At 42.1% G+C, this 25,824-nt stretch overlaps 1 protein-coding gene across 1 annotated transcript in view; it reads right to left on the bottom strand.

Annotated features, from left to right (window-relative positions):
- Positions 1–19,440: 19,440 nt before the first annotated feature.
- The window catches only part of Spred1 (sprouty related EVH1 domain containing 1), a 64,638-nt gene continuing 58,254 nt past the window's right edge, over positions 19,441–25,824 (bottom strand). Inside the window, exon 7 of the mRNA XM_032903911.1 lies at positions 19,441–24,380. Within this exon, the coding sequence (XP_032759802.1) occupies positions 23,733–24,380 (648 nt within the window). The 3' untranslated portion in view covers positions 19,441–23,732. The remainder of the gene's footprint in view (positions 24,381–25,824) is intronic.

The raw sequence follows: 25,824 nt of genomic DNA, 5'->3' as shown, positions 1-25,824 counted from the left end.
ATTCTATAACAATCCGCAAGGGTGCATACTAGCTATAACTATATGGCAGAGAAAATGGCAAAGGTAACAAGGATATCTGATATTTTATTAAATAAAAACATTCATACTTCATCTTCTCAGTGAAGTTTTCCTTCCAGCTTGTTTGATTGGGTGTGTCCAAAGTATTTTCCTTTGTAATTGTTTAAAGAAAAAAAGTGCGATGAATTTCAATCTGAAGGTATTGACAAGTTCATTGAGTGTGGGGGTGGGGATCAAGCACTGCAGTTAGACCCATTTCTCCCTCTAAGAGAATGGGCTGAAAGAGTCAACAAGCCCTCAGCTCTGTCTGCTGTCATACTTGAGGCATTAGAGACTAGGGGTAAGCCAGTGGCTTCGTGACTGCGATGGCTGCTCTAGGTTACCAACTTGACTATATCTGGGGTTAACTAAAACCCAAGTGGATTATGATTAAATAATTTGAAGTGGGAAGACCCACTCTTTTTTTTTTTTTTTTTTTTAGGTTTTTTCTTTTCTTTTATTGGATGTTTTCTTTATTTACATTTCAAATGTTCTCCCCTTTCACATTTTCCCCTCTGGAAACTCCCATCCCACCCCAATCCCCCTGCTTCTATGAGGGTGCTCTCCCACCTACCCACCCACTCCCTCCCGTCTCCCTGCCCTGGCATTGCCCTACACTGGGGCATCAAGCCTTAACAGGACCAAGGACCTCTCCTCCCATTGATGGCCGGCAAGGCTGTGCTCTCCTACATATCTAGCTGGAGCCATGGGTCGTTCCATGTGTACTCTTTGGGTAGTGGATTTGTCCCTGGGAGCTCTGGAGGGGGTCTGGTTGGTTGATACTGTTGTTCTTCCTATAGGGTTGCAAAACCCCTTCGGCTCCTTCAGTCCTTTCTCTAATTTTAAGAATGAATACATAATGTGTACTTGTTATACACATTGTTTATAATCAGGAGGCTTCAGCTGGTTAATCATCCATTCGAGGAGTTCAGTCTTAAGCAATTAACTGTCACTGTGGCTCATTAATGTCATTGGGGCAGAATTTCCAGGTTATTAAGTTATCTCAGACTATTGGTTTGAAAGTGTTTAATGAATGAATCCAAAGGTGCTGGGAGAACATTTCTCCTGGGAAGACCCACTCTTAATCTAGATCTTCTGAGATGGAAAGATCCACCTTTGATCTAGATCTTCTGAGGTGGGAAGATCCACTTTTAATCAGGGCCACATCTTCTGCTGTCCGCCTATATAGAAGACATAGAAGAAGGAAGCTCTCAGACTTTGACTGCTTACTCTTGCTCTTGATCTCACTCTCAATGGCAAGTCCATTGCTTCACTGGCATTGGAGACTACTTCTTTGGGATTCCAATGTATGCTGAAGAGCAGCTGAGACATCCAGCCTTGTGGACTGAACAACTACTGGCTTCTTGGATCTTCTATTGGTAGACAGCTATAGTCGGACTAGATGGACCACAGCCTATAAGCCATTCTAATAAATCATGTGTGTGTGTGTGTGTGTGTGTGTGTGTGTGTGTGGGTATCTTATATATCACATATATACTCTCTCTATATATGTATACAGAAAGAGAGAGACAGACAGACAGAGAGAGAGAGAGAGAGAGAGAGAGAGAGAGAGAGATTCATTCTGTAAGTTTAGTTATTTTTCTGTTGCTGTAACAAAATACCCAACAAAAGTAACTTAAAGTAGGAGGGTTTATTCTGGCTCGAAGCTCTGAGATGCTGTCTATCATGGTGGGGAGAGTGTGGCAATGGTGCCCACCTAAAAAAGCAGCTGTCAGATCATATCTGCATTTCTGATACAGCTGTCTCCTGAGAGGCTCCACCAGAGTCTGACAAATACAGAGGTGGATGTTTGCAGCCAACCATTGGACTGAGAACAGGATCCCCAGTGGAGGAGTTAGAGAAAGGACTGAAGGAGCAGAAGGGGTTTGCAACCCCATAAGAACAACAATATCAACCAACCAGACCCCCCCACTGCTCCCAGGGACTAAACCACCATCCAAATAGTACACATGGACAGACCCATGGCTCCAGCTGCATGTGTAGTAAAGGATGGCCTTGTCAGGTATCAATGGGAGGAGAGACCCTTGGTCCTGTGCAGGCTCAGTGCTCCAGTATAGAGGAATGCCAGGGTGGGGAGTAGGAGTGGGTGAGTGGGTGGGGGAACACTCTCATAGAAGCAGGGGGAGGGGGATGGGATGGGGGGGTTCTGGAGGGGATACTGGGAAAGAGGATACCATTTGAAATAGAAATAAAGAAGATATCCAATAAAAGAAAAGGAAAAAATAAAAAGAGAAAAAAGCCACTAAAGCTACAAAATACTGGTGGGAATCAAAAAATAAAAAAAAATAAAAAAATTTTAAGAAAAGGAATCAGATGTGGATGAATGTGAGCTACTGCTCACCTCCCCTTCTCCATTTCTACTGCCCAGGGCCACAGGGGATGGGCCTTCCCACATCAATCAACTTAATATAATCCCCCCACGGGCATGTTCAGGGGTTCATCTACCTAGTGATTCCTCATTTTATCCCACGGACAACAGCTATCACAGCTGGATTGGCCTTCTTCATAACTAAAGCACAGTTCCCAATCTTTTTAATCCCCATTCAAATCAAGGTGATCTCTAACTACTACCCCACATTGCTTGCACCCCCACTTAAGCCAAGATGACCTTCTGAGCAAAGAAGAGCATAAGCCAGAGACTGAGAGGATCTCTTCTATGTCAGAGTCTCATGAAAGAATTACTAAGCCCTCAAAAACAGATGATTCAATCAAATACAGAAGACAGAACACATGTCAGGTATAAATGCACAATAGATCCAGATTATGTGGTTATTAACTGTGAACTTAAAAACACATATGATTAATACACTCGAGTAACTAATACACAACTCTGAGTAGAGAGGTGGAGAATCAGGAAGCATAAAATGGGAGGGGGTGACACAAGTAAGACATCAGTGAATGAGCCGCACATCAAATTAGACATCGCTTCAAAATCTGTAAGCTGGATGCAGATCAGAGAGAAACATTTAAGCTGAAGCACAAAGAGATGGACATAGACAGTGCGCTGTGGAAAAGGAAAAAAGGGGGCGAGGGAGAAGCAGGGAGAAAATGGTGAGAAGAAACACCTGCAAAGAGGATGAGCATTCCCTCTGCTGGTAACAGGCATGGAGCTCCGAGTTCAAGCCTTTGGCACTGGCTGCCTAGGACATCCCGTGGAGTAAAATGTGCATTTAACCAGGTTTCACTTGTACAAAATTCACCTCCCCGATGACAGCTGGTGGCCCTGTATAGATGTCTGCCTCGCCCAGAGCAGCCTGGGAGTGATGCGTGGAATGTGAATGTGTTTCTAACACAGCACTGGGCTGCCAATTCCAGCAGCCTATCTCTCCTTGTCTGGGTCACAGCAGTGAACTCCTTTCTAAGGCTGCCTATATAGAGACTTTGCATTCAAAGTCTTTTTTTTCTTTTAACTTTAAAATACTCACTGTTGGAATAGCACATTCTTTAAGCAATTATATACAACAATTCACACGAATAGATTTTGTACACTCCATCACTGAAACGTCCCCGGCCAAACAATGATTATACTTGCATCTAATTCAGAGAGAGTGCAGCAAACCATGTATAAAATGACAGAGTAAATATTTGCGCCTTCTAGGATGCTTATAACTTCTGTCCTACCTATAAAGCAACACTGTCGTGCTACAAAGAAACCCCAGAGAGTCCATAAACAAACAGGCATTGGTGGCTGTGTCCTAACTAAGCTTCATCACAGAAACGAATAGAGGGTCAGTTTTAAAACAGGGTCATAGTTTAGCTGCCCCTAATTTAACTGAATGACAACTTTCTGCCCTATATAATTTGTTCTTTTACATCTTCACTGTAATGGGTTAATTTTGACTGCCTATTGGATCCACGCAGAATCACCCAGTTGTCTAGGTTGGTCCGTGAGCAGGCCTGTGAGGAATTGTTCTTAATTGGGTTAACTAAAGTAGGAAGACCCACCCAGAGCAGCACCAGTTGCTAGGCTAGGCTCTGGAGTGCTTGAAGGGGATCCAGCTGAGCAGAGGCAGGCAGGCAGTCCTTTGCTTACGGCGCTGGACTGTGGATGTGAAGTGAGCATGTGCTTCGAGTTCTGCTGTCCGGACTTCCCACAGTGCTGGGACTGTGACCTGGAATTATGAGCCCTTCCTCCCTGAAGATGCTTTTGTTGGAGGCATTTTATCACAGCGACAGAAAGGAAGCTAAGACATTCACATGGCCAGCAGTTTCTCGTTACACTGGGATTGCTGGTTTTTATAGCTTAATCATGTTGGCAGTATTTGAAATAGCAATGCAGGGTGGAGACATTCCTGCGGATGGAGAACGCACATTCATACATGAAATGAGCTTTGGGTCTTTAATTCCTTGGGTTGACTGTCAGATCCTGCCATAATAGTTCTCGAATGAAAACACTCACTGACATCCAGGACAGTCTTCTATTCTGAGTCTCTTAACAGGAGTCTGCAAACGTTTTTGCACACTTCATCAAGGCCATGTTTTTTTTTTAAAGCTGAATAATACACTGTCTGCTATCTTGGATCATATATGTGTAATGTGGCTGACTCTCCTGCAGATCTCAATATTTGGAGCACATGAATAAAGGTAACATTTTTAAGTTGCTGCTGAGATGGGCTGGGCAGACGATCAGTTGATTGGAAGGCAACCTTGTCACCCGTGGCACCATTGTTGAAGCCCTGGCTTCTTCACATAAGCACAGATGCATGGCCTCCCACACGTTCCCACGCTGGGTATACAGACATAGAAGAAGCTGCTCTCAGACCCGCTGCATGGGGAGTCTGACCCCTCGGCTTCCTCCCTGGTGACTTCCCGACTTGGCTTCTGTAGGAAGAAGATCTGCTTTTCTCCCAGAGAAGGCCAAATGTCATGGCAGGAAATAAAAAAGGCGGGGGGGTGGAGGGAGAGCTGCTGGCTCCAAGGAAAGAGTGAAAGAGCAAGGGGTAGGTTGGACCCAAGACCCTGAATAGATCCTTTTCCTGGAATGGAGAGGGAAACCAAAGGGTTTGATGAGACTGATTCACTCACCCAAGACACTTCTCACTCCAGTATCTCTGAATGCCTTCCTGGGTTCTCTGCCCGCCCCTGTACACCCCCTCAATGCTAGTTCTGAAAGTCAGTGAGTGATAGGTTAGCATGATATTCATCCCATGGTGTCACCTAGCAACATAGTGTTTATAAATAGCCACAATCATCTCTTCTCCAAAAATGGCTAAAACTTTTAGAGGAATCAGGGAAAATGCTTAGCTCTTTGGAGCTGGTGTGAAATATTCCCCTGTCTCAGCCCTATTCCCAGCCGTCCTCTTCCTCTGCTCAAATTGACCTCCCATTATGCTCATTGTTTATACTTGGCTTTTTTTTTTTAGAAATGCATATTTCCTTCTAGGGGTCACATAACAGCTGTTCATGTAAGCCTCCCGTTATTTTGTGAACTTCATTGAAACCAGAAGCAACTCAAAAGCCAAAAATGCAGTCCTTTCTAATCTTTACCTTTTGCACTTTAGAAGAAAGTCACAGAATTAGAATATTAACCCTAAGAGTTGCCTCTAGGAAATTGAAAGTTAAAAGTGTACAGTACTACAGGTGAGAGGTTTATCTGTTAAACTCTAAACCTATGAGAACACAAAGGGTCCACTGCCAAGCATGGTGGCATGTGTCATGGTCTCAGGACTCCAGAGGCTGAGGCAAAAGTATTGCACCATCGAGTCTAGCCTGAGCTATTACACTAAGACTGTAAAAAAAAATAGTGATGGTGGGGTCCCTTCTATTAACTAGACCATTATTTACACATTCAAACTAACACATAAATCCAATATATCTTTTGGGGTTGCCTACTATATTCCAAATATTGACCTATGTAAGAATACAACAGCAGATGGATCTATGCTGTGGAGAAGTTGAAAACAGACAGAGAAATGTGGGGGATTTCTCATTGCAGATGTAACAATAGACAGTGCTTGAGACAAATTCCATTCTTACACTTACACATTGTCATTATTTCAGCTGAAGAATTACAGATGAACTGTATAAAACCTGAGGACCCAGAAAAATTTATCATAAAGAAATTGGGTCTTCCGTTTCTGGGTGCCATATATTGCAATAAGGAGGACTAAGAGGAGGATGAAGGATTCTCATTTGGGCCACACTGGACTGTATAGATCAGGATCAGACAGGAAACAGATGCACACCAAACTAGATAACTGAGCAAAGAGGGCAAGGAAACCAACATAACGTGGCCCCAGGACAAGTCAGAGCACAGACAGTTCCATTTCCAGCCCTTAAGGATAATGAACGGGGGGGGGATAACAGGTTGGCCCTCTTGTAGTCTGAATAAGAAACTGACACCACTGGGGAGCACTGGCCTCGGTGGAGGAAAGGTTTTCCCCTAACAAAGGGATGCAAACCCAGGGATCTGACTCCTCTACTTCCCATCTCCTGCCTTCCAGCAGGCAGGGCTGGGGTAAGAGGAGGGGATCAGGGTGGTAAGGTGATTATCAAACAGACAGAAAGGAGATAGGCTGAGAATGATCTGGAGGGAGCCAGCCAGAGTAAATGGGCAAAGGAGGCTTTGCTTAGGCAAGCCTGAGAGTCAGGGAAGGGGTCTAAGGCTGGAGCTGGATAGCTGGGAATTCTTCAGTTAATGACTGGTGAATACAGCCATGTTTCCAGATGAACTCGCTCTGAGAAGATGAGAGGGCTAAAGCCTCCACTCGAGGCACCCCAGGGAGCATGCCCTATCAAAGGGTGCTGAGAAGGATTAGCCAGTGAGAACTTTGAAATGCCACAAAGTTCTATCTTTTCAGACTTCCAGAAAACAAGGATTTGGTCTGTTTTCCTGAGTGATGGAGTAGATAAGCTCATTTCTTATCAACTTGACATAAGATAGGTTTATAGGGGAAGAGGGGACTTCAATTGAGAAAGTCTCCATCGCATTGACCAGTGGGCACATCTGTGGGAGCCTTTTCTTGATTAACTATATAAAGACTGGAGTTTGGATTATCAGAACCCACGTAGAAGCAGCCTCACAGTCATGTGGCTCATCTGTAATCTCAACATATGGGAGGACAAAAATGTTGATCTAGTTGAGCTGGTTACCTAGACTATCCAGAATTAGTGAGCTCCATGCACAGCCAGAGGCTCTGCCTAAGTAAGTAAAATGGACAACCATCGAGGGGGATGACCACCATTAACTTTGGACCTTTGCATGCAAGTGCACACACAATGTATGCCCATAGGTACAAACACACACACACACACACACACACACACACACACACACACACACACATACACACACACGGGGGGTGTAGATCAGGGGAGAATCACATACCTTTAATCACAACTCAAGAGTGCAATAAAATATACACATTGATTTCTCTCACAGTTGAAGTGCAATAATTTGGCCAGGGCTCATGACTTTCTGGTCATTTTCAGTCAACTATTCCAGAAGTACTTGATTTTCTCTTTTGATTTTCATATATGGGACTCCACTCCAGCCCACGAACTACTGGGAAGATGCCCTGGTTCTAGGCAGGGTCTCTAATAGGTAATGAGCATGCAGAACCAGTCCTGGGCCTAGAGAGGCAGTTGAGTCCTATAGTCTCCATCACTGTTCATTCCTTTATCTCTCACCACAGTACTTTGTTTTCCAGTGATGGTATTGCCCTCTAAGTGGGTTTCATTGATGAAAACACAGCCTATCTGTGATGGTTTGTATATGCTTAGCTCAGGGAGTGGCACGACTAGAAGATGTGGCCCTGTTGGAGTAGGTATATCACTGTGGATATAGGCTATAAAACCCTCACCCTAGGTGCCTGGAAGTCTGTCTTCCACTAGCAGAATTCAGATGAAGAACATAGAACTCTCAGCTCCCCCTGCACCATGCCTGCCTGGATGCTGCCATGTTCCTATCTTGATAATGGACCGAACCTCTGAACCTAAGCCAGCCCCAATTAACTGTTGTCCTTGGAAGAGTTGCCTTGGTCATGGCATCTCTTCACAGCAGCAAAAGCCTAAGACGCCTACCATTTCAGGGACCAAAGGAAGAGAAAATACTACATGGTTCTTATTTTTTTTTTAAGTTGTCCCTGGGTTTACTGAAAATAGTACAAAGCAGGTTGGGAGAGACTGCCAAAGTTCACAAACTTCAGCATTTCCTGCATGTCAGGCCTGAGACCCCAGGAACATAATTCTCTCTCCTCCATCTGCAACTTGATAGAAATACCACACACAGGGTATCCCTAAATCCACTTTATCAGATGTGTGGCATAGCCTGCTACCTTACTTAGGAGTTTCCTGCCAGGCATAGAGCTTTTGTAGATGTTACCCTGGTCCAAATGACGACCCAGAGCACCCTAATAGTTTTTGGTGCAAATGTAGCCTATGTTGGCAGGTCCTGGTGCTATTCATTGTTTTAAAAGTATTTATTGAGCTCTTGTCTGCTAGGAACCAGGGAAATACACTTGATCTTGGTCTTAGAGAACTTAATTTGTGACTGTTATATAGTCATACCCTTTAATAATCGTCAAGGGCACACAGAATTGTGAGCAGGCATGACTGCTAGCTGGAGCATCTTGGGAAGGCTTTCCTGGGGAAGGTGACGTGGACACTGCTTGAAGTGCTGATGGAAGACGGTTACGAGCAGCTAGCAGTGGCAGCTGTCAGGCATGGCGATCTCATGAGCAGAGGCCCTGTGGTGGGAGGAAGCATGGGCTGAAAGAGAAGGTCAGAGGGACAAGGTGTGGGGCTGAAGGCTGTGTCCTGGCAGCCTTAATAGGGAGTTGTGGTTTTGCACTACAGATAATGAGAAGCGGGTTTGAAGTTCCAGGGAACAGGTTAAGGGAATAGACCAGGTACCCAGGATGCAGGAGGAACAGATGAATGCAGAAGTCTGTTCTGAGCTGGAGCCTCAGACTAAAGGGGTGGGAGTGAGCCTTCTGTCCTTATGCACTCTCTAGAAAGAGCGTTTGCTCAGCACGTGCTCTCCAGTTTTGATCAACTCATCTTTGTTTCATTAACAGGGAGCTGATGAAAATGGCATTCCACTCTTCTATATAGATAGACAGCTTCATATTCAAAGTATATTCACATCCAGCTTTTCATTCCGTCCTCAAGCAAAATTCTCATCACTTCTAGGCACCCCCTTATAAAGATTCTTGCATTCACAATCTTGATCCAATTGCTGTATGTATTTCTGGGCACATCCTCAAAAACCTGCAGCTGCTAAGCCCATTATGAAATCTTAGACTCTCTGTGGTTTGAGGGAACATTGGCTCTCAGTTACTACCAAGCCACTTATTTTACTGAGGCCCAAAGAGCTAGTTGGAGGAAGAGGCAGGGTTTCAGTCAAGTAAAACAAGCACAAATCCAATTGATACTCAGGCTCCCTGGTAATTACTATACTATGTTCATATATTTGTTTTTATTTCAGTGCTAGGGAGCAAGCACAGACTCCTGTATGTTCTAGAAAGTTCTCTTCTATTTTTCTCTCAAGCCTCTCAAAGGACTATTTCTTCTTGTGTGTCTGGTACCACACATGCATGTAGAGGTCACTAACCAACTTCTATCTTTGCATGGCTTCTAGGGATCAAATCAGGATGCTACACTTGCATGTCAAGTGTTATTATCCAATTTGTCAGCCCTCATACAAAAATGTTTAAGGGATTAAATGGCAATTATGTATCATATAAGTATGCATGTACACCTATGTGCAAATGCATTCAAAGAGATCGGAGAAAGTGTACAGAGTGTCCTCTATTGCTTTGAGACATAGTCCATTACTGAACCTGGAACTCAATGGTTTTTTTTGGGGGGGGAGGGGAATTGTATTAGGCTATATCACCCTTGCCCCCACATTGTGGTTAGAGTTGCATATGGCCACACCTGGCTTTTTATATAGATGTTTAGGATTCACTCGGGTCCTCATGCTTACAGTAAATGCTCTCACCCATGAACTATACCAGAAAGGCAATGCTAAGACTCCCCCGGTGCTGTTGGTCAGTGTCCCCATTGTCTTAACATGACAACCCAACTTTGCTGACAAGCAGATTATATCAATATCAAATGACATGTGGCTCAAGGCAATGCGTAAGGGCACTTGAAGATGGGAATGATCCAGTCCCTCATCTTTCTCTCCAAGTGGGAACAAAGCTACATCAAGCACTCTCCTCAGCTGCCCTCCCTTCACATTCAACTCTGGGGACAAAAACATCCAAAGGGGTTGAGTGAGCAGGTGAGTCAGAAATGACAGGGGCTCTGACAGGGGCGCAGGGCAGCTCTTCAGAGAGGGACTAGAAAGTTGAACGTTGAATTACTACCTGGAATTTAATGAATATCAGAAGCATGTTCAATAGAGAGGAAATAGTAGGCTGTGCTAGACAAATGGCAAACTTCCTGTGTCTAAAATCAGCCTCAGACCTCCTGTGAGGAGATGGGGATGTAGCACAATTGCACAATACTTGCTAAGCCTGCACCAAACCTTGGGTTTGATTCCCAACACTACATAAAGCTGGGCTTGGTGGTGTATGCCTGTCATTCCAGAACTTAGGAAGCAGAATCGTTTGTGTAAAGCTGTTCTGTTACACATTGTGAGTTTGAAGGCAGCCTGGGCCATGTGGAATACCATTTAAAAAAATAAAAATAAAGGGGTTGGGGATTTAGCTCAGTGGTAGAGCACTTGCCTAGGAAGCGTAAGGCCCTGGGTTCGGTCCTCAGCTCCGAAAAAAAAAATAAAACCAAACAAATATTGACTTGGGAACGGCTTAATCAGTAAGGTGCCTGTATGGAAAGCACAAGACCTGTGTTTATATCCCTAGAACCCCATAAAAACAGGGAGGTGTTAGGGTGAGCAGATGAGGTTCTGAGTTTGGCCATATAAGAGACAGCCACCCCAAATTATTTTGGGGATGATGTACATGTGCGCACACACACACACACACACACACACACACACACACACACACACACCTTTAGAAGTCCAGACAGTGAGTGCTTTGTGGGCTGTAGAGTCTGTCATAGCTACCCAGCACCACTTCATGGTGGATGCACAATTCAAAGCAGCCAGTCAACTCAAATGAATCCCACAATGCCAACTTTACAGTGAAAATTGAATTTTAAGTCATATTCACATCATGAACTCATTGTTTTCCAACCAAATTAACACGTAAAAGCCTTAGATTGCAGGCAGAAAGGTAGCACATGAGTTAGTCTTGGCTCATAGTGTTGTAAGAGAAGATGGGGTTGTTGACTGCTGGGAACTGGAAACATTAGTTGTGTTCATGAAAATATATGAGCCACCATTAGAGTTGGTGCCACCTGCATTTGGAAGTTCCCCAAGCCAGTGGCATCCCCCAGTATGTGCTGAGTGGGGGAGCTCAGTCAATAGAGTACTTGTCTCGTATGCACAGGGCTCTAGGTTTGACTTTGATATCCCATGGGTTTGTTGACTTGTCCTTCTAAGAGTGTTCTGGAATGTGCTTGTTCCATGGCAGCCAGTCTAACCTACCAGTCCCCTTCCTACCAAAACTATTTTTGGTTGATGCCTGAGCTCTAGCTTCCACCTGCGAGAGCATATGCACTTACAGACATATGAACATGTACATGCATGCACATGTATGTGAACGTGTCGCCCCCCCCCCATCTCTTTCATCTCCTTTCTCCTCTGGTACTCAACCCCCTTGTCTGTGCTCCCATCCTCATCTCCATCCCCATCTTCATTTTCCTACTCTTGCAGTTTTCAGTCATTTGTAGAAAGATGTGAAATCTGAAACAAGCACACCCTTTCTGTTCCATTCATTCATACAAAAATAAATAAATAAATAAATAAAACTATAAGAACTTTATTAGTGAAACATTGTAATTTATATATGCAGTGGCTTTATTATGTGTTAAAGAGTTCCTCACCATGTCATGGAAATGGAGTGTGTGGAAAAAGAGACAAAAAACTTTACTCTGTGGTTCATTGTTTGCAAACAGAATGGTTTGCAGTGAAAAACAAAGTCAGTGTCTCTAGAGACAGGACTGAACAGATATCTAGAAAGCCCACATTGTAAATAAAAAGAAATAAAAAGATATTATGACTGCTCCTAGACATGGTGGAGTTGGTTTATTGTAGCTATGAGGGAATAAACAGCCAGAGGTGGAGACAGACATCTGAAGAATCCAGAGTGGACACGACCGACAGCCTGAAATCAGGCCATGTGCAGGAAGGTGGGAAAAGAGGAGCGGGTTGGGGAGGGGAGAACCAGGAGCTAAGAGGCCAAAGGCAAAAAGGCCCAATACAGCCAAAATGGCTGGACTGTACAGGAAAGAGCAACTTCACTTAGGGTAGGAAGAGGATACACCAGCTCTGATCATTAATAAGACCTAACACTTTGTATGCTTATCTTCCAGCTTCCTAGAGTCTAATCTTAGGGTTCTCGTCTTCTTTCCTTACTTTCGTTGACCTTATCAAGTTACTCCTTCTTGGGCTTATTGTCTTGGCTCTTCTGTAGCTCAATGTGACTTTCTCCTTTTAAAAATTAAATGTTAAAGGTCTAAGATTTTCGCTAAGTGTGCTTTGGCTGTATCTTCTATGTTTTGATATTTGATGTCTGTTATTACTCTTATTCTGGCTTAATTTTAAAATTCTTAAAAAATTTTTTTTTACTATTTATCGTGCTTGTGTGCATGTGCATTTATGTGTATAGCCATGCGCACACACTATAGCAAAGGCATAGTAGTCAGAGGACAAGCTGTCCTACCATGTGGGGCCTACGTATAGAACTCAGATCATTAGGCTGGTGGCAATCTGATTCTTAGTTCTTTAACCACTGAACCATATCTCCCCTGCCCTAATCTTTAATTTTTATTATAGGTCTTATTGTAATTTACTAACAATACATTCTTTTGCAGTGTTTTTAATGTATCTTATGTGTGCATATAAATGTGTTCCTGTGTGGGTGCCTGTAGGATGTCATCACGCAGGTGAAGGCAGGTATAAGACAGAATGAGGCCTATCATTGGATGAGAAGGCAGGAGGGGCAGGAGAAAAGTTTTAGAGAGGAGGGGAGTAACTCGATCGAGGAGAGAACATTTTTTTATAATTTTACAGCAACAGGTGGCAAACCAACTTGGTGGGCAAGAATCCACTAGCAATGCTAAGAGTTGAGAGGAAGTTTTATTTTCTAAGTAAGAGGAGGCCAGCACCATGTTGAGTCACATGATGTCTCAAGCTCAGGAACTTTAAACAAAGAAACAGCCTAGTAGGTCCCCTGCTGTGTGATAAATAGTGGCAGCTCAGAGAGACAGAGATTAAAAGCTGCTTTTTAAAGAAAGTTGTATAGAAAGTCTTTCAGGATACTCATATTCCTCCTAACATGGGCTCCACTGGAATTTTGGGTTAAAATCCTAGTTACACAAGCTGCTTCTGAATAACAGGTATTATTAGAAGGTGATTAAGTTTGTTTTTAAGAAGAAAATACAGAGATTACCCGAATCATGTGGGGATTTTCACCCATGGTTCAGAATTTAGATTGGAGAATTAGTCATTGACTCCAAGTAGAGAATTGTAATATTTACAAGTTATAAGGTTAAATAAAAAATCTGAGGCTCTGGGTAGAGAGCTTAACAGATTAATATATTTTGGGTATTAATGTTAAATGAAAATCTGAAGCTCTGGGTAGAGAGCTTGACAAATTGATATATTTTGGGCTAAAGTCCTGGTTTGATAAAGTTGCTTATTGGTATTAGGACTGATAGAAGGTGTTAATTTGTTTTATGAATTACCCCACTAAAGGCCATATGGCTCGTTGATGCCAGCTAGCGAGGGTCTGTGGGGTTTTTTGTTTTTGTTTTATTGTTTTATTTTCCCCACAACAGAAAGCTTGGATTCTCTTAATGTGGGCTCCACAGGAATTTTGGGTTGATTTCCTGATATGACAGATTTAAAAAGCCTGACAGACTCATACACTATTGTTTAGATTACTTCCTTCTTTAAAATTGCTTAATCTTCATAATGGGTGTGACTTTGAGTTTTATGGTGATACTATTACTCTGGGAGAGAGTGCAAGATACAAGTTTTTTTGGTTACAGACTAAGGAACACGGCGTTTTGGGAGAAAGGTTTGTCTTTGTGTTTTTAAAAATGGTGATTAGGCTCTGGAAACCTCAGAGTCATACTGATCAAGAGGAAGACCGCCTAAAATCTAGATTCAAGAGAATCAAACAAAAAGATATCTCTATTCTAAACATTTGTCTTGAGAATTATCTTTTGCAAAATGTACCTACTTGGATTCCTGGTCTCAAGGACTTTCAACTGGGTCCAGTCAAGACAGGCACATCAGGCTACAACATTTGCTCCAGCGGAAAGAACGTGGAGGCTGATGTTAAGATTCCTCTCTGCACATTTACAGGTTGTTATGAATGTTCTTAAGGGATGGATGTATACAGGGCTTTGTGTGTTTAGGTGGGCAATTATGTCTTATCAATTGCATCAAAGGTTATTGTGTGTTCTTTCATGTGGCAACTTAAGTTTAAGAGTATATGTGGTGGCTGGAGACACTAGGCCACCACAGGATTGGAGTGTGCATTTCTGGCATTGTAGAAACTGCCTTGGGAACTAGATATGGGTAGAGATTGTGGCCAGGCTCAGAGAGATGCCATCAGCAGTGTGATACAGGATAGAGCAAGGGAGGTGAGAGGCTTTGCTTACTGAGGTGAAGAGATCTACCAGTTACCTTGGGGCACTGCAGTGCTGGACCTAGTGTGGGGTAAAAGACCCCATTTTATTTCTTATAATTTTACAGCAACAGGTACCCAAATACCACAGTGTGAGTATGGAGGTCAGAGGTCAACATCAAGTGTCTGTCCCCATTTTCTACACTGTTTGAAACAGCATCTTTTCTTGGTGATGTCATTTTCCATCGTGTATACCAAGCTACTGGCTCATGAGCTTCCAGGGATTCTCCTGCCTTAGCCTCTTTTCCAGGGGGAGAGCTGGAATTCTAGGCATGTGCTACCATGCCTAGCTTCACTACATGTGAGTCAGCACACCTAAGCCCTTAATGTTTCTTAAATATTTAACTTTACTGAGATGATTAGTGTCCATAACCAAGCCTTTTGAAATTGACTTTATTGCCCAATATAGTCATTTAAATAATTTTATATGTATATATGAAGATAAAGTATGTTTCATATTTTTAAAGATGTTTTCCTTGCATGCATGCATGCACGTATGTTCAGCATGTCTGTACAGTGTCTGCAAAGACTAAAAGGGTGTCAGAGCTCCTAAAACTGGATGAACAGACTGTGGTAAGCTGCCGGGGAGCTGGGAACTGAACCCAGGGCCTCTCCAAGAACAGCAGGTGCTCTCAGCCATCTCTCAGCCCCACTGGTTTGTAATTTTCAGAAACTGTGCATTCATTAGTGACAGGCTTACTTTGGCTCAAGAATTCAAGGACTCAGTTCATCTTGGCGGTGCAGTCTTGGAACAGGAGCTCGTGGCAGCTGATGACACTTTCTCTGCATCAGGAAGTAGAGGGAGATGAATAAATGCTGGTGCCTAGCTAGTTTCTATGCAGTCTGGGACCCTATATCAAGGAATGATTCTACCCAGTTAGGGTGGGTTTTCCCACCTTAGTTACTCCTGAGGCTCGTTTCCATGGAGATTATAGATCCTTGAAATCTAGGTGATAAAGCTAACAATCAAGATTAACCCTCAGGCAGGGGGCAAATTAAAAGCCTAAGAAAAGTACCATTCACTAGAAGAAAGGGCTTCAGAGATTAAGGAGGTAAGTCTAAGATAACATGCAGGCCAGACCAGTAGACAGGTTGCTGGAGTGCCCACCTCTCGTGCTCAGGGCAGTGAGCTCATTCTCAGAAACACAAACTTTTAATAACTTTCTCCTTCCAAGGGGAAATGATTTTAATCAGTGGCAGATCAAGCTGCAGGAAGTAATGGATGAGTGCCCACGTTTATTGAGCACAACAGACTTGAGGTTGCACTATGACCAGGAAGCAAATAGAGGCCTCTTTGTTTGAACCTAAGGCATTGCGTGAACATGGTAGAGGCTCATCCTGGTTCTACAGCCATCTAAATATTCAAAGCATAATTCTTTTAGTGGCCTTAATACTGAAGTCAGGATTTAATTTTATGAGTATGTGTCTGCATGAAATTTATATGCATGTGTATCTAGGTGGCCTCAAAAGTCAGAAGACGGTGTCGCATCTTGCAGAACTGAAATTATAGTCAATTGTGTGAGGCCTGATGCAGGTGCTGGAAAGCAAACCTAGGCTCTCCCCAGTCCTGGGTGGATTTCCTTTTGAGACCTTAAAATTGCTTCAATGTCATTGTGGGTAAGGCAGAGGTCAAAGAATGGAAGCAAGAAGCACTTACTTGAGAAGAACAAAAAACAAAACAAACAAAAGTCCCCAAACACCTGAGCCTGGAAAGCGATGGGAATGGTGCACACCAGAGGCTGTACTGATGGGAGCTGTGCACACCCGAGCCTTGTTCTGAGATGGGAGCTGTGCATACCTGAGCCTTACACCACTCCCATCTCAGTGCAAGGCTCAGGGTGATGACTAGGCCAACTGGCTGGGCAGTGGTGCAGCGGTCCATCGAGGCAGAGAAGAGCAAAGACAAAGGTCTGAGAGATGAGGGCAATCACTGAGAACTGGAGCATCCTGAGCTTTCTGGAAGAGACACACTTGGGTAGTTGAGTTAAATTTAATGCAGGTTGTTATGATGTAACTCAATGGCTTTGTATAAATATGTAACCTTCCTTGGACCTGTTAAATGGGTCATTCTCATATAAAGGGAACCTGACATCCCTGCAATTTGAGTGAACCCAATGATTCCTCAGCATATCATTAAGTAATTGTTCTTAAACACCCATTTTCTTCTTGCAAGACCACCACCTCACTTATAAGTATGTGTTGCTTTCATACTTGAGTAAGATTTACTATCAGGAAGCTCATGGATTGTTCTTTTATAATGTAAGGCAGAAAGAATAAAATCACTGACTTCCCATAAAATGTCTTCTTGTTATAATCTGACATTCCTCGAAAAAGCCACATCTCTGCTACAGATTCTACAAACTGACTAGAACTTTGTTATTATGAAGACTTGTAATGTTGCAGACCAGAAATCAGAATTACCTTGGGCTATTCAGAATTATTTTAGTAACAATTGTATCATGCCTCCTCCATGTCTGACATCCTTTTGCTAATCAGGTAAAACCTTTGGAATGTTCTAATTTAGCTAATTAAAATTAGCTCATTATTCTACACTGAAGTTTAAAAAACGTCACCATACAACATCTGAAACCTTTAGCAATGGTGTCCTCCCACTATAACACACCTACTAAGCACCGCCCCCCCTAGTGTATGTGATGACTGCATTTACAACTGACTTGTTTTATAACCATAAAAGTCCATGCAATAGCTTCCGCAGCAGAATGTGTTATCCACGATAACCTGAATCCATGTTCCCAGGCTACATTCACTCACATTTGGCTAAGAATAAACTGTTCATATTCTTTTTGATGCAACAGCTGTATGTTTTACATTGATGTTGTCTCTCTGAGAACAGGAGGTGGGGCTGTGTGTGTGTGTGTGTGTGTGTGTGTGTGTGTGTGCACGCGCGTGCTCGCCTGCCTATACATAAATAGAACATTAAAATTTCCTTTTATGATTTCTTCCACAGATTAAGTTGAAAAAATAGTTTTAAAGCAGAAAAAAGTAGGAAAGTATGGAGGATACAAAGATCTGTGATACAAGAAACCTTAAAATCAAGGTGACAGCTCCCATATGACAACGAGTTAACAAGTAACAGAAAGTTAGGCAAATCTCCAATTGGGCCTGCCCTTCTTTCTGACTCATACATAGACTCTTAGCTGTTAAAAGGTATTCCTTTAGTACAGCCATTAACTTTGAGTTAAGAGGGACAGTAATTTTGCCATGTTTAAGTGACCCCCGCTATAAACTCCAATCTGGTTTCAAGGACAGGCTTATGGAAGAGCTGACATAGGAATGGCCCACCATTCTTTGAGGAACAATAAGCGACTCACTTGAGGTCACTGCTTATCCTTGGCTTCAAGGAGAAGTATCTGCTACTGCTTTGGTGAAGAATCCCTGTAGGGAAACATGACCAGTGAAGAGCATTGTACAGTGAGAGGCAGAGCGGCCAGGCCTCAAGGACCCTCCAATGCTCTACTGCAATCCGATGCTCCCACTTTTAAGGGACTCTCCATAGAAAAAAGGATTCTGGTATAATCTAGTTGTAGGGTGAAGTAACTGTTCCTATCCTGTGAAAGTTGTGGAGCTGTCATGCACAGGCAAAACTGTGCCAGGATTCTAGAGTCAGATGAAACATGGTGCCGACCAGGATGCTCCTTAGGGGAGCTTCTTAATCTCTCAAGTCTAAACCTCTTTCTTAGGAAAGCACAGATCCATACATTAAAGGATTAAGTGACAACCTCAAAAAGCTCTATTTTATTAGACTTAATATTACATACAGATTTTTTGAATCATCATTTATTTCAAGAATCTATTTCAGACCTCAAAGCAGTTAATTTTAAAGGAGCTCGCTCTGGCTATTATACATTCACTGATTTTAATTATTTATATGTATCTGTATGAATATATGTTATGTGTATATGTGTCCTTCATAATCAGAGTCTATCGGACCCCCCGGGACTGAAATTACACGCCATTGTAAGCACCCTGAATGGGTGCTGGGAATCACTCAGGTTACCCAGAAGAGTTAGCAAGCACCTTTAACCATGGAGAATGCCATCTGTTTGTCCCCTGAAGCAACGTTGTTGCATGTATCACTGAATTGATGGCCCGATTCCACTTCCCTGCTGTTCTTAAGCTTGGTACTGACTTGATGTGAACAATGTAAGTAACTTTCTGCAAGCCTATAAATAATCATAATTATGGGCCATACATGACCGAGGTATAGTTCATTCTTCAAATGACTACAACTGTAACATGGTAATCTAAAGGCGTTGTTTGGGTATCGAGATGTTACCACAACTGATTCTGCCCTTACAGTTCTGCCCTTGTTTCTGCTGTAGTACAAAGGCTAGTGCATGATGCAAAGTTTTCAGTGTGTTAAACATTTGCCACATATCCGTAAGGTGGCTAATTGTTGCAGCTGCAGCATGGGTGCAAACTAGGAACTGTGTAAATTATCAACTAACAATTATCTGGAATCAAGGGTGAGGCCATGAAGTTGAACTGCAGGTGAACTTTCAGTTAGGGAACACAGCTCTGAAGAATGAAACCACATTTCAGATGAAAGCGCCCAGTTCCCCTGCTTTCTTCTCTAGTGATTAGGATCTTACACAGCTATGATATGCGCTGAAGAAGTGAGAAAAAGCCCTTTAAATTTCATGATTTGGTTTAATCGGGTAATTCCAGGGGAGGAGAAATCACTGAAACAAATAAGTCTACCATCTGATATGTCCAATTACATGAAATGACGGAACAAAAGCAGTTACAAACTCAGATGTGCATATTTACATTATATACTCACAACTCTCAGCCAGTTGGCTCTATATGGGAGATGCACTAGGACAGGAGTTAAGCGGGTTTCCACTGGTTACTAGTAAGATGCAGTCAGGTTCCTAGTGGGGGTCATATACAAGTGAGGCACTTCTGAAGTCAAGAAGACAGAAAGCAAAATGTACTGCACACTTGTTCACAAAAACCTGTTCACACAAAAATCTGTGCATCTTTAATACAAAGGCTTCCGACTAGATTATTCTTGAAAAAATTAAAAAAACTTGTAACTTTTTGCAAGTTTATCTTTTGGGAACAATGGATAAGAGTGTAGCAAAGCAACTGAAAGGTTTCTAATTGCCCAGCTGCTAGGTAACTAGTACCTTACATCCCCTGTAAGGTTCGTTCCCTCTCCACCTACCTTTTGGTTTGTATAAATCACTTCTGCCTTTCTGTGTGTGCACATCTTTAATATTTTCTGTTTGACTCACCTATGGCTCTACTGTCATTTATTAACCACTTTTTGGTGTTTCCTGTAAGACGCAGAAATGTGATCTGGATCAAATCAAGAGTAAGAGCGACATTTAGTGATGAATTGGTTTTATCGGTTAACTAAAGTTCTCCAAGTTATTTTTCAGAAAAAAGTTACACTTGCTCAATGCACTGTTGGACTACAATTAAAATTACTTTAAAATACATTAATCCAAGTTACATGTTGCAAATATAATCAGACATTCCACTTCAACATAAGAAAAATCCATAAAATTCTCCCCGCCACGTTTTCTGCACTTTGAAGACGGACATGAACACTAAGAAATGCCTATGTGCCACTGAAGGGAAGAGAGGGAGGGAGGGGGAAGCGAGGTTCGCCCAAAGAATTAGCTGGCACTATACACACGGACTGAAAGTGCACTGCGTTACTTCAGAAGCTCAATTTAGGCACTGCTGAATAACCAATGAAAATAGGTAGTTTCAAGTTTTTCTCTTGAAATTTTAAGTCCTGCCTCATCAACATCTACTCAGAAACATACATACTCTCTGGAGTTGTCATGATAAAATACAGGTAACTATGTTTAAAAAAATTCTCCCTGACTGTTGCTGGGAAGAAAACAGGAATACCATTTCGGTAATGGCTTCTGAGTTAAGGAACTGGCTGTATAAATGCTTCAGTACACACGGATGTTTGACTGCCAGTTCCAAGTATCAATAAATATTTTAAAACAGGATGTGTAAGAAAAAAAGTGCTTAAAACCTTTCGGCAACCATATGCATTTGGGGAAAGATTCACTTACATTCCTATGAGCTGTTCCTATCCCTGATTTCTCTGGTGGGCAGAAGCTACCCTGAACAGCCCCCTTTACTAGGCGACACCATCCCCATCTTTCAGTGCCGGTCTAAAATCATCCAGCAGGTGGCGATGGAGCTCCACAGCATTCCTGCTCAAGAAATCAAAGGCTCCCCATAAGCCACAAGCATCCTCTGACAACTCCTGATTCTGAGCAAACAAGCACGACAGGTGGAGAATTTTCTGGTCATGCCATTCAGATGATTCATTTTCAATATTTACTTTTACTTTACCAGTTTTTCTGAGCCATCTGCTGAAACTTTAGACAAAAGGAGAAGTTTTAAAGAAAATGCCAAATGGCAGTGCCAAATCTGTACAGCAAAAAGAAATCATTCTTGAATCCACCTGCACATGTTTGGAATTGGATTAAACTGTCCATCTAATTCACAAAGGGACTCAATAACATTACATCATCAGTTTCTTTTCTGGACTGCTTGAATTCATGTGTGTTAATTACAAAAATCAAAGTAAAAAAAAAAAAAACCCAATTTCATTATCATAGTTTTTAATGAAAAGAAATGTTTAAAATTGTAAAGGAAAAAAATGGGAACGGGATGGCAAAATCTTAGCAGCAAAGTGGTTAAACAAACTGAAAATATTAATGCACAAACATTAAAATATTAAAGCATGTACGTTGCGTATAAAATACAGTACAGAACCAGGAGATGCACTATAGTGACTAGTGCTTAACAGAAAAAAAAATGATTAATTTTACTCTTCTCAGAAGTATATACACAGTTCATCTCCATGGCATTTCCTATATTGCCAGCAAGTTATTTTCTTTAGTTATTCATACCTTGCTCCAACCTGAATTATAAACCCAGAACTTACAAATATGAATAACCACTCATAAGGAAAACCAGTATTCTATTTCAGCAATAAAAAGGAATTTTGAAAGTTAACAGTCTGCTCTAGGAAACCAAGTTTATCTGAAAACGCCAAGGATGAAGATCATCTATCTGTGTAGCAGCCTCCAATATAGAAACAGTAAAAATAAGACTGAAAGTTGCTGCTACAGTGTCCGGTTTTGGATTTAGTTCATCCAATTGATTTTTAGTACAAAACTAGAAATAGCCTCTTCTTCATAACATCTATAGTTATCAATATATTTTTCTTCTTTTCAATGTGAAATAATACTTCAAGATGATCTATATACATAATGTTGTCAGTTCAAGCTGTCATATAAATATAAATGCTTTCTTAAAAAAAGTATTTTACAGACAGATAGTGTTATATATACATCGTTCAGTTTGATCTGGGGCAAAAGAAGAAAGCCAACACAAGCCTAAGTGTGACACAGTAAATGCACTGTACAGAAATGACACTGAAAACCTGTAGAATGAACTTCAAATGGTAGTGTGATTTTCATTTCTATCACTCCAGAAACTGTAAGCCATTAAAAAAAAAAAAAAAAGCAAAAAAGGCACACTGCTTAACTTTCTTTCCTAAGGGAGTATTTTGAAAGAATCCCTCACAGGTTAGAGTTTTAATGTAACACTAAAAGACAGTTTGACCTCAAAATACTTTTAACTTGTTTGTTGGAACATATCACACCACTCTGTAACTCAAACATCCCATAATACAAATGCTCTGCGACAGGAATGTGATATACGAGATTTCCATTCACAATGGTGGATTGAATACTTTCTTCCTGGGAGAGTTCTGTGTACGTGTTAATGCAAAGTGAATTTGCTCCTGGAATATAATAAAATGCAACTGAAAGGTAATCCATTGTTATGTGAGTAATAAGCACAGAGGGTTAAGCTCAGAACATCAGTGAAACAGCTGTGCACATTCTGGCTTAGCAGAATGATAAATGGAGATCTCAAGTGGAAACTGTTTCACACTAACTATCCAGTTAATGCTTCTGCCTTGTAAAATGGCTATAAATGCAGTTCTCTGAAGGAGGAAACTCTGAAAGGAAACAACTTGCTGGTTGAATACCACAGAAACAACAACTAAAAGAACCCTCGCTTTCTTCTATGTTTACTCAGTTTCTTTATATAAAAATAAGTGTTACATTTCCATCAGAACATTAGACAATTACATCTGTGCTTTAAAAAAAAGTTGGTCACTCAAGGCTATTAGAGTATTTTAAAGATTTTAGACTTCCAGAATGTACAGACATAACTCAGTATAAACCGCAGCCAAAGAGAAGTGAGGATGAACTTACCAAATCCTTCACATGGATACAAACGTTATTAACTAGATGAGTTAAATACTCAACACATATGGAATGTGGTGGCAGATGTGTGCACATCTACCTCAGAGCTAGGAAGGGCAAGAAAAGTTTAATATGTCATAGTTCGTACCTTACATTTAGTTAAATATAAACATTTGTTATTTATACATAAAACTGCTTTCAGAAAACAACTAATGATTTAGTTGCACTTGTTTTCTCTCTTAATTTCCCAAGTACTAACTTTTCTGTACTGAAATCACCATCCCTTAGTGCACTTTTTAGTTAATGTCCTAAAGAATTCAAATCTTTAAAAGTCCCATCACCTAGTGCATAAATATAAAAATGCCAAAATTAATCCCTTTTAGTTGGATCATATTCTATGTTGACCTTTTGTAGTCAATAACCAGAAATGACTTCTTTCTGTAAATGCTCTATGATCTGTCCCAGAACATGCCATGCACTCAGGGAAAACATCAGGCATGGCTAGCATCTGTAAATCACAAGAACTGACGAGTTCTGCTTCCTCCACACATGGCCCCAATGGTACCAGGCAAGATTCCATATTGCCTGCCAACAGCTTCCACAAATCCAAGTTAGCGAATTCCTGGAGATGAAGGTTTCAAGCTCATGCCGGCCCTGGACTGCTTCACCCAGCAGCCTTGTGTTTCCCACCACAGCACCCACATGCCTCACCACAGCGATGGCACATTCTCAAAGGGACGTAGCAGCACATACACGGTACAATGAAAGACAGAGCTACCAGGGCTAACCACCTTAGGCAGAACTTGTCATCGCTAGTGTCACACGAACAAGGGTCAGAAAAGTCTCCCTCTGAGTCTGACATACAATGATACAGCATGCTCTCGGCACAGAGCATGCAACTAACTTGATATATGCATCTTTTAACAGGATCTGGAGCATCCTGGCATTTCCCCCTGCCATTTTCTTCATGATTAAACCTTTCCTGGCAGTACACGCAGCGAGAACGTTCCCCATCCTCTTTTCTTCGTTTTGACTTAAATTTTAATGAGGGAGGCTGTGTCTTAAATACCACAGAGTCTTTCAGAGAACTTAACTTAGTCTCATCCCCACAGTGGTAGAAATAGTCTGACTTTTTACTGTCTTGTTTAGAAAATGGAACACTGGAGTCAGTATCATCTCTCTCCAAGTCATTTTTCCACATGTCCGGATGTCTGTAGTCTGCATACCGACGTATTAAGATATCTCGAGGATTTATTCTAACAATCTCGTCCTCATCTTGAAAGCTGACATGTCTGATAGACTTCAAGGGGACCTAGACAAGATAAAAACTGCAGTGAGGACTACGGTGGTTAATTCATGTCAATTTGGTGGAGTGACCCTACCTAGGGATTCATTCAAGGAGCTGGGACAAAGTTTTAAATGAGATCAACACTATGCAATCAGATGACACCTAAAACAAGACTCTCCCCCTGAACAGCGAGGTGAAGCTCTGCCAGCAGGGTAACTCTGGATGCAGGCTCCAGTTTCCCTCCATCCTAATGGCCTATCCTACATATTTCACTTTTATTTCTCTCCAGTACTGGAGATTAAGCCTAGAACCTTATGCCTGCTCGACACTGAGCTCTATCAGCTAGCTCTCCTTGCACTTTGTATTTTGAGGTAAGGTCTCTCTCACGAGGCTATCGAAGCGTGTCCCTATGCTCTCATTCCTCTTGCCTCAGCCTCGAGTAGCTGGGCTTGAAGGTCTGTGCCATGAGACCTGGACTACATTTTGGATTTGTATCCTATTACTGGATGAGCCAATTCCTAAAACCGGAAGCTCCATCTACTCACTCCACTGGTTCTTTTTCACAGAGTTAGTGCCAAGAAGCTAGGTGTCGCTGGAATCCAGCTTTAGATATGTAGAAAAGGGTAGTGATTTTAACTAAAAGTGTTTTATGATATATGTCAGAACCTCAGAGAAACTACAGGAGAAACTACAGGTAGAATATGGCCTAAAAGGTCCTCCTGGTGAAGACTCTTAAAAGAAGAATATACTATTGGATACTGGAAGAAAGAAAATGGAAGTGACAAAATCGATCACGTTTGAACACTTAGAAGACAGAACTCGTAGGTAAAGATATTCAGAAATGCTGAAGCTGTGGCAGTTTTCTTCTTGTTGCATATAATATCAGTGTGTGTGTGTGTGTGTGTGTGTGTGTGTGTAATCGCACGTGCACATACACAAGAACAAGTTGAAGGACTTGCTAAGCAACTGGACAATCTCCAGTGAAACTTTATTACAAACACTGGGGAAGTGGAGAGGATACCAGGCAGAGCTGGATAAAGCAAGATGCTGCCAACACAGACGAAAGCAGCCACGACAGGATGAAGACAGAAGGCTGGATCTCTGGATCTCTTCAAAACATGCCAAGAGCACTCACTGTGTGGCTACAGGCACGCTCCATCTCTCCAGTAAAGAAGCCTGACTGTGGGTTGGGGGTTTAGCTTAGTGGTAGAGGGCTTGCCTAGCAAGGGCAAAGCCCTGGGCTCAGTCCTCGACTCAGCGGGGTGGGTGTGTGGGTGTGTGTGTGTGTGTGTGTGTGTGTGTGTGTGTGTGTGTGTGTGTGTGTGTGTGTGTGAGGGGGAGCTCACTGTGAAGGTAGGGCTGAGATAGCCTCTGCAGTTTCAGAGGGAAGGCTAGGCTAGCCTATTTCAGAACCCACGCATGCTTTGGTATTCATTCTAAGACCTTGATGGCAGCAATGATACAGGAG

Source organism: Rattus rattus, chromosome 5, assembly GCF_011064425.1.
Source record: "Rattus rattus isolate New Zealand chromosome 5, Rrattus_CSIRO_v1, whole genome shotgun sequence".
Taxonomy (NCBI): Eukaryota; Metazoa; Chordata; class Mammalia; order Rodentia; family Muridae; genus Rattus; species Rattus rattus.
Note: the sequence above shows the minus strand (reverse complement) of the source record. Positions and strands in the feature narration are given on the sequence as shown.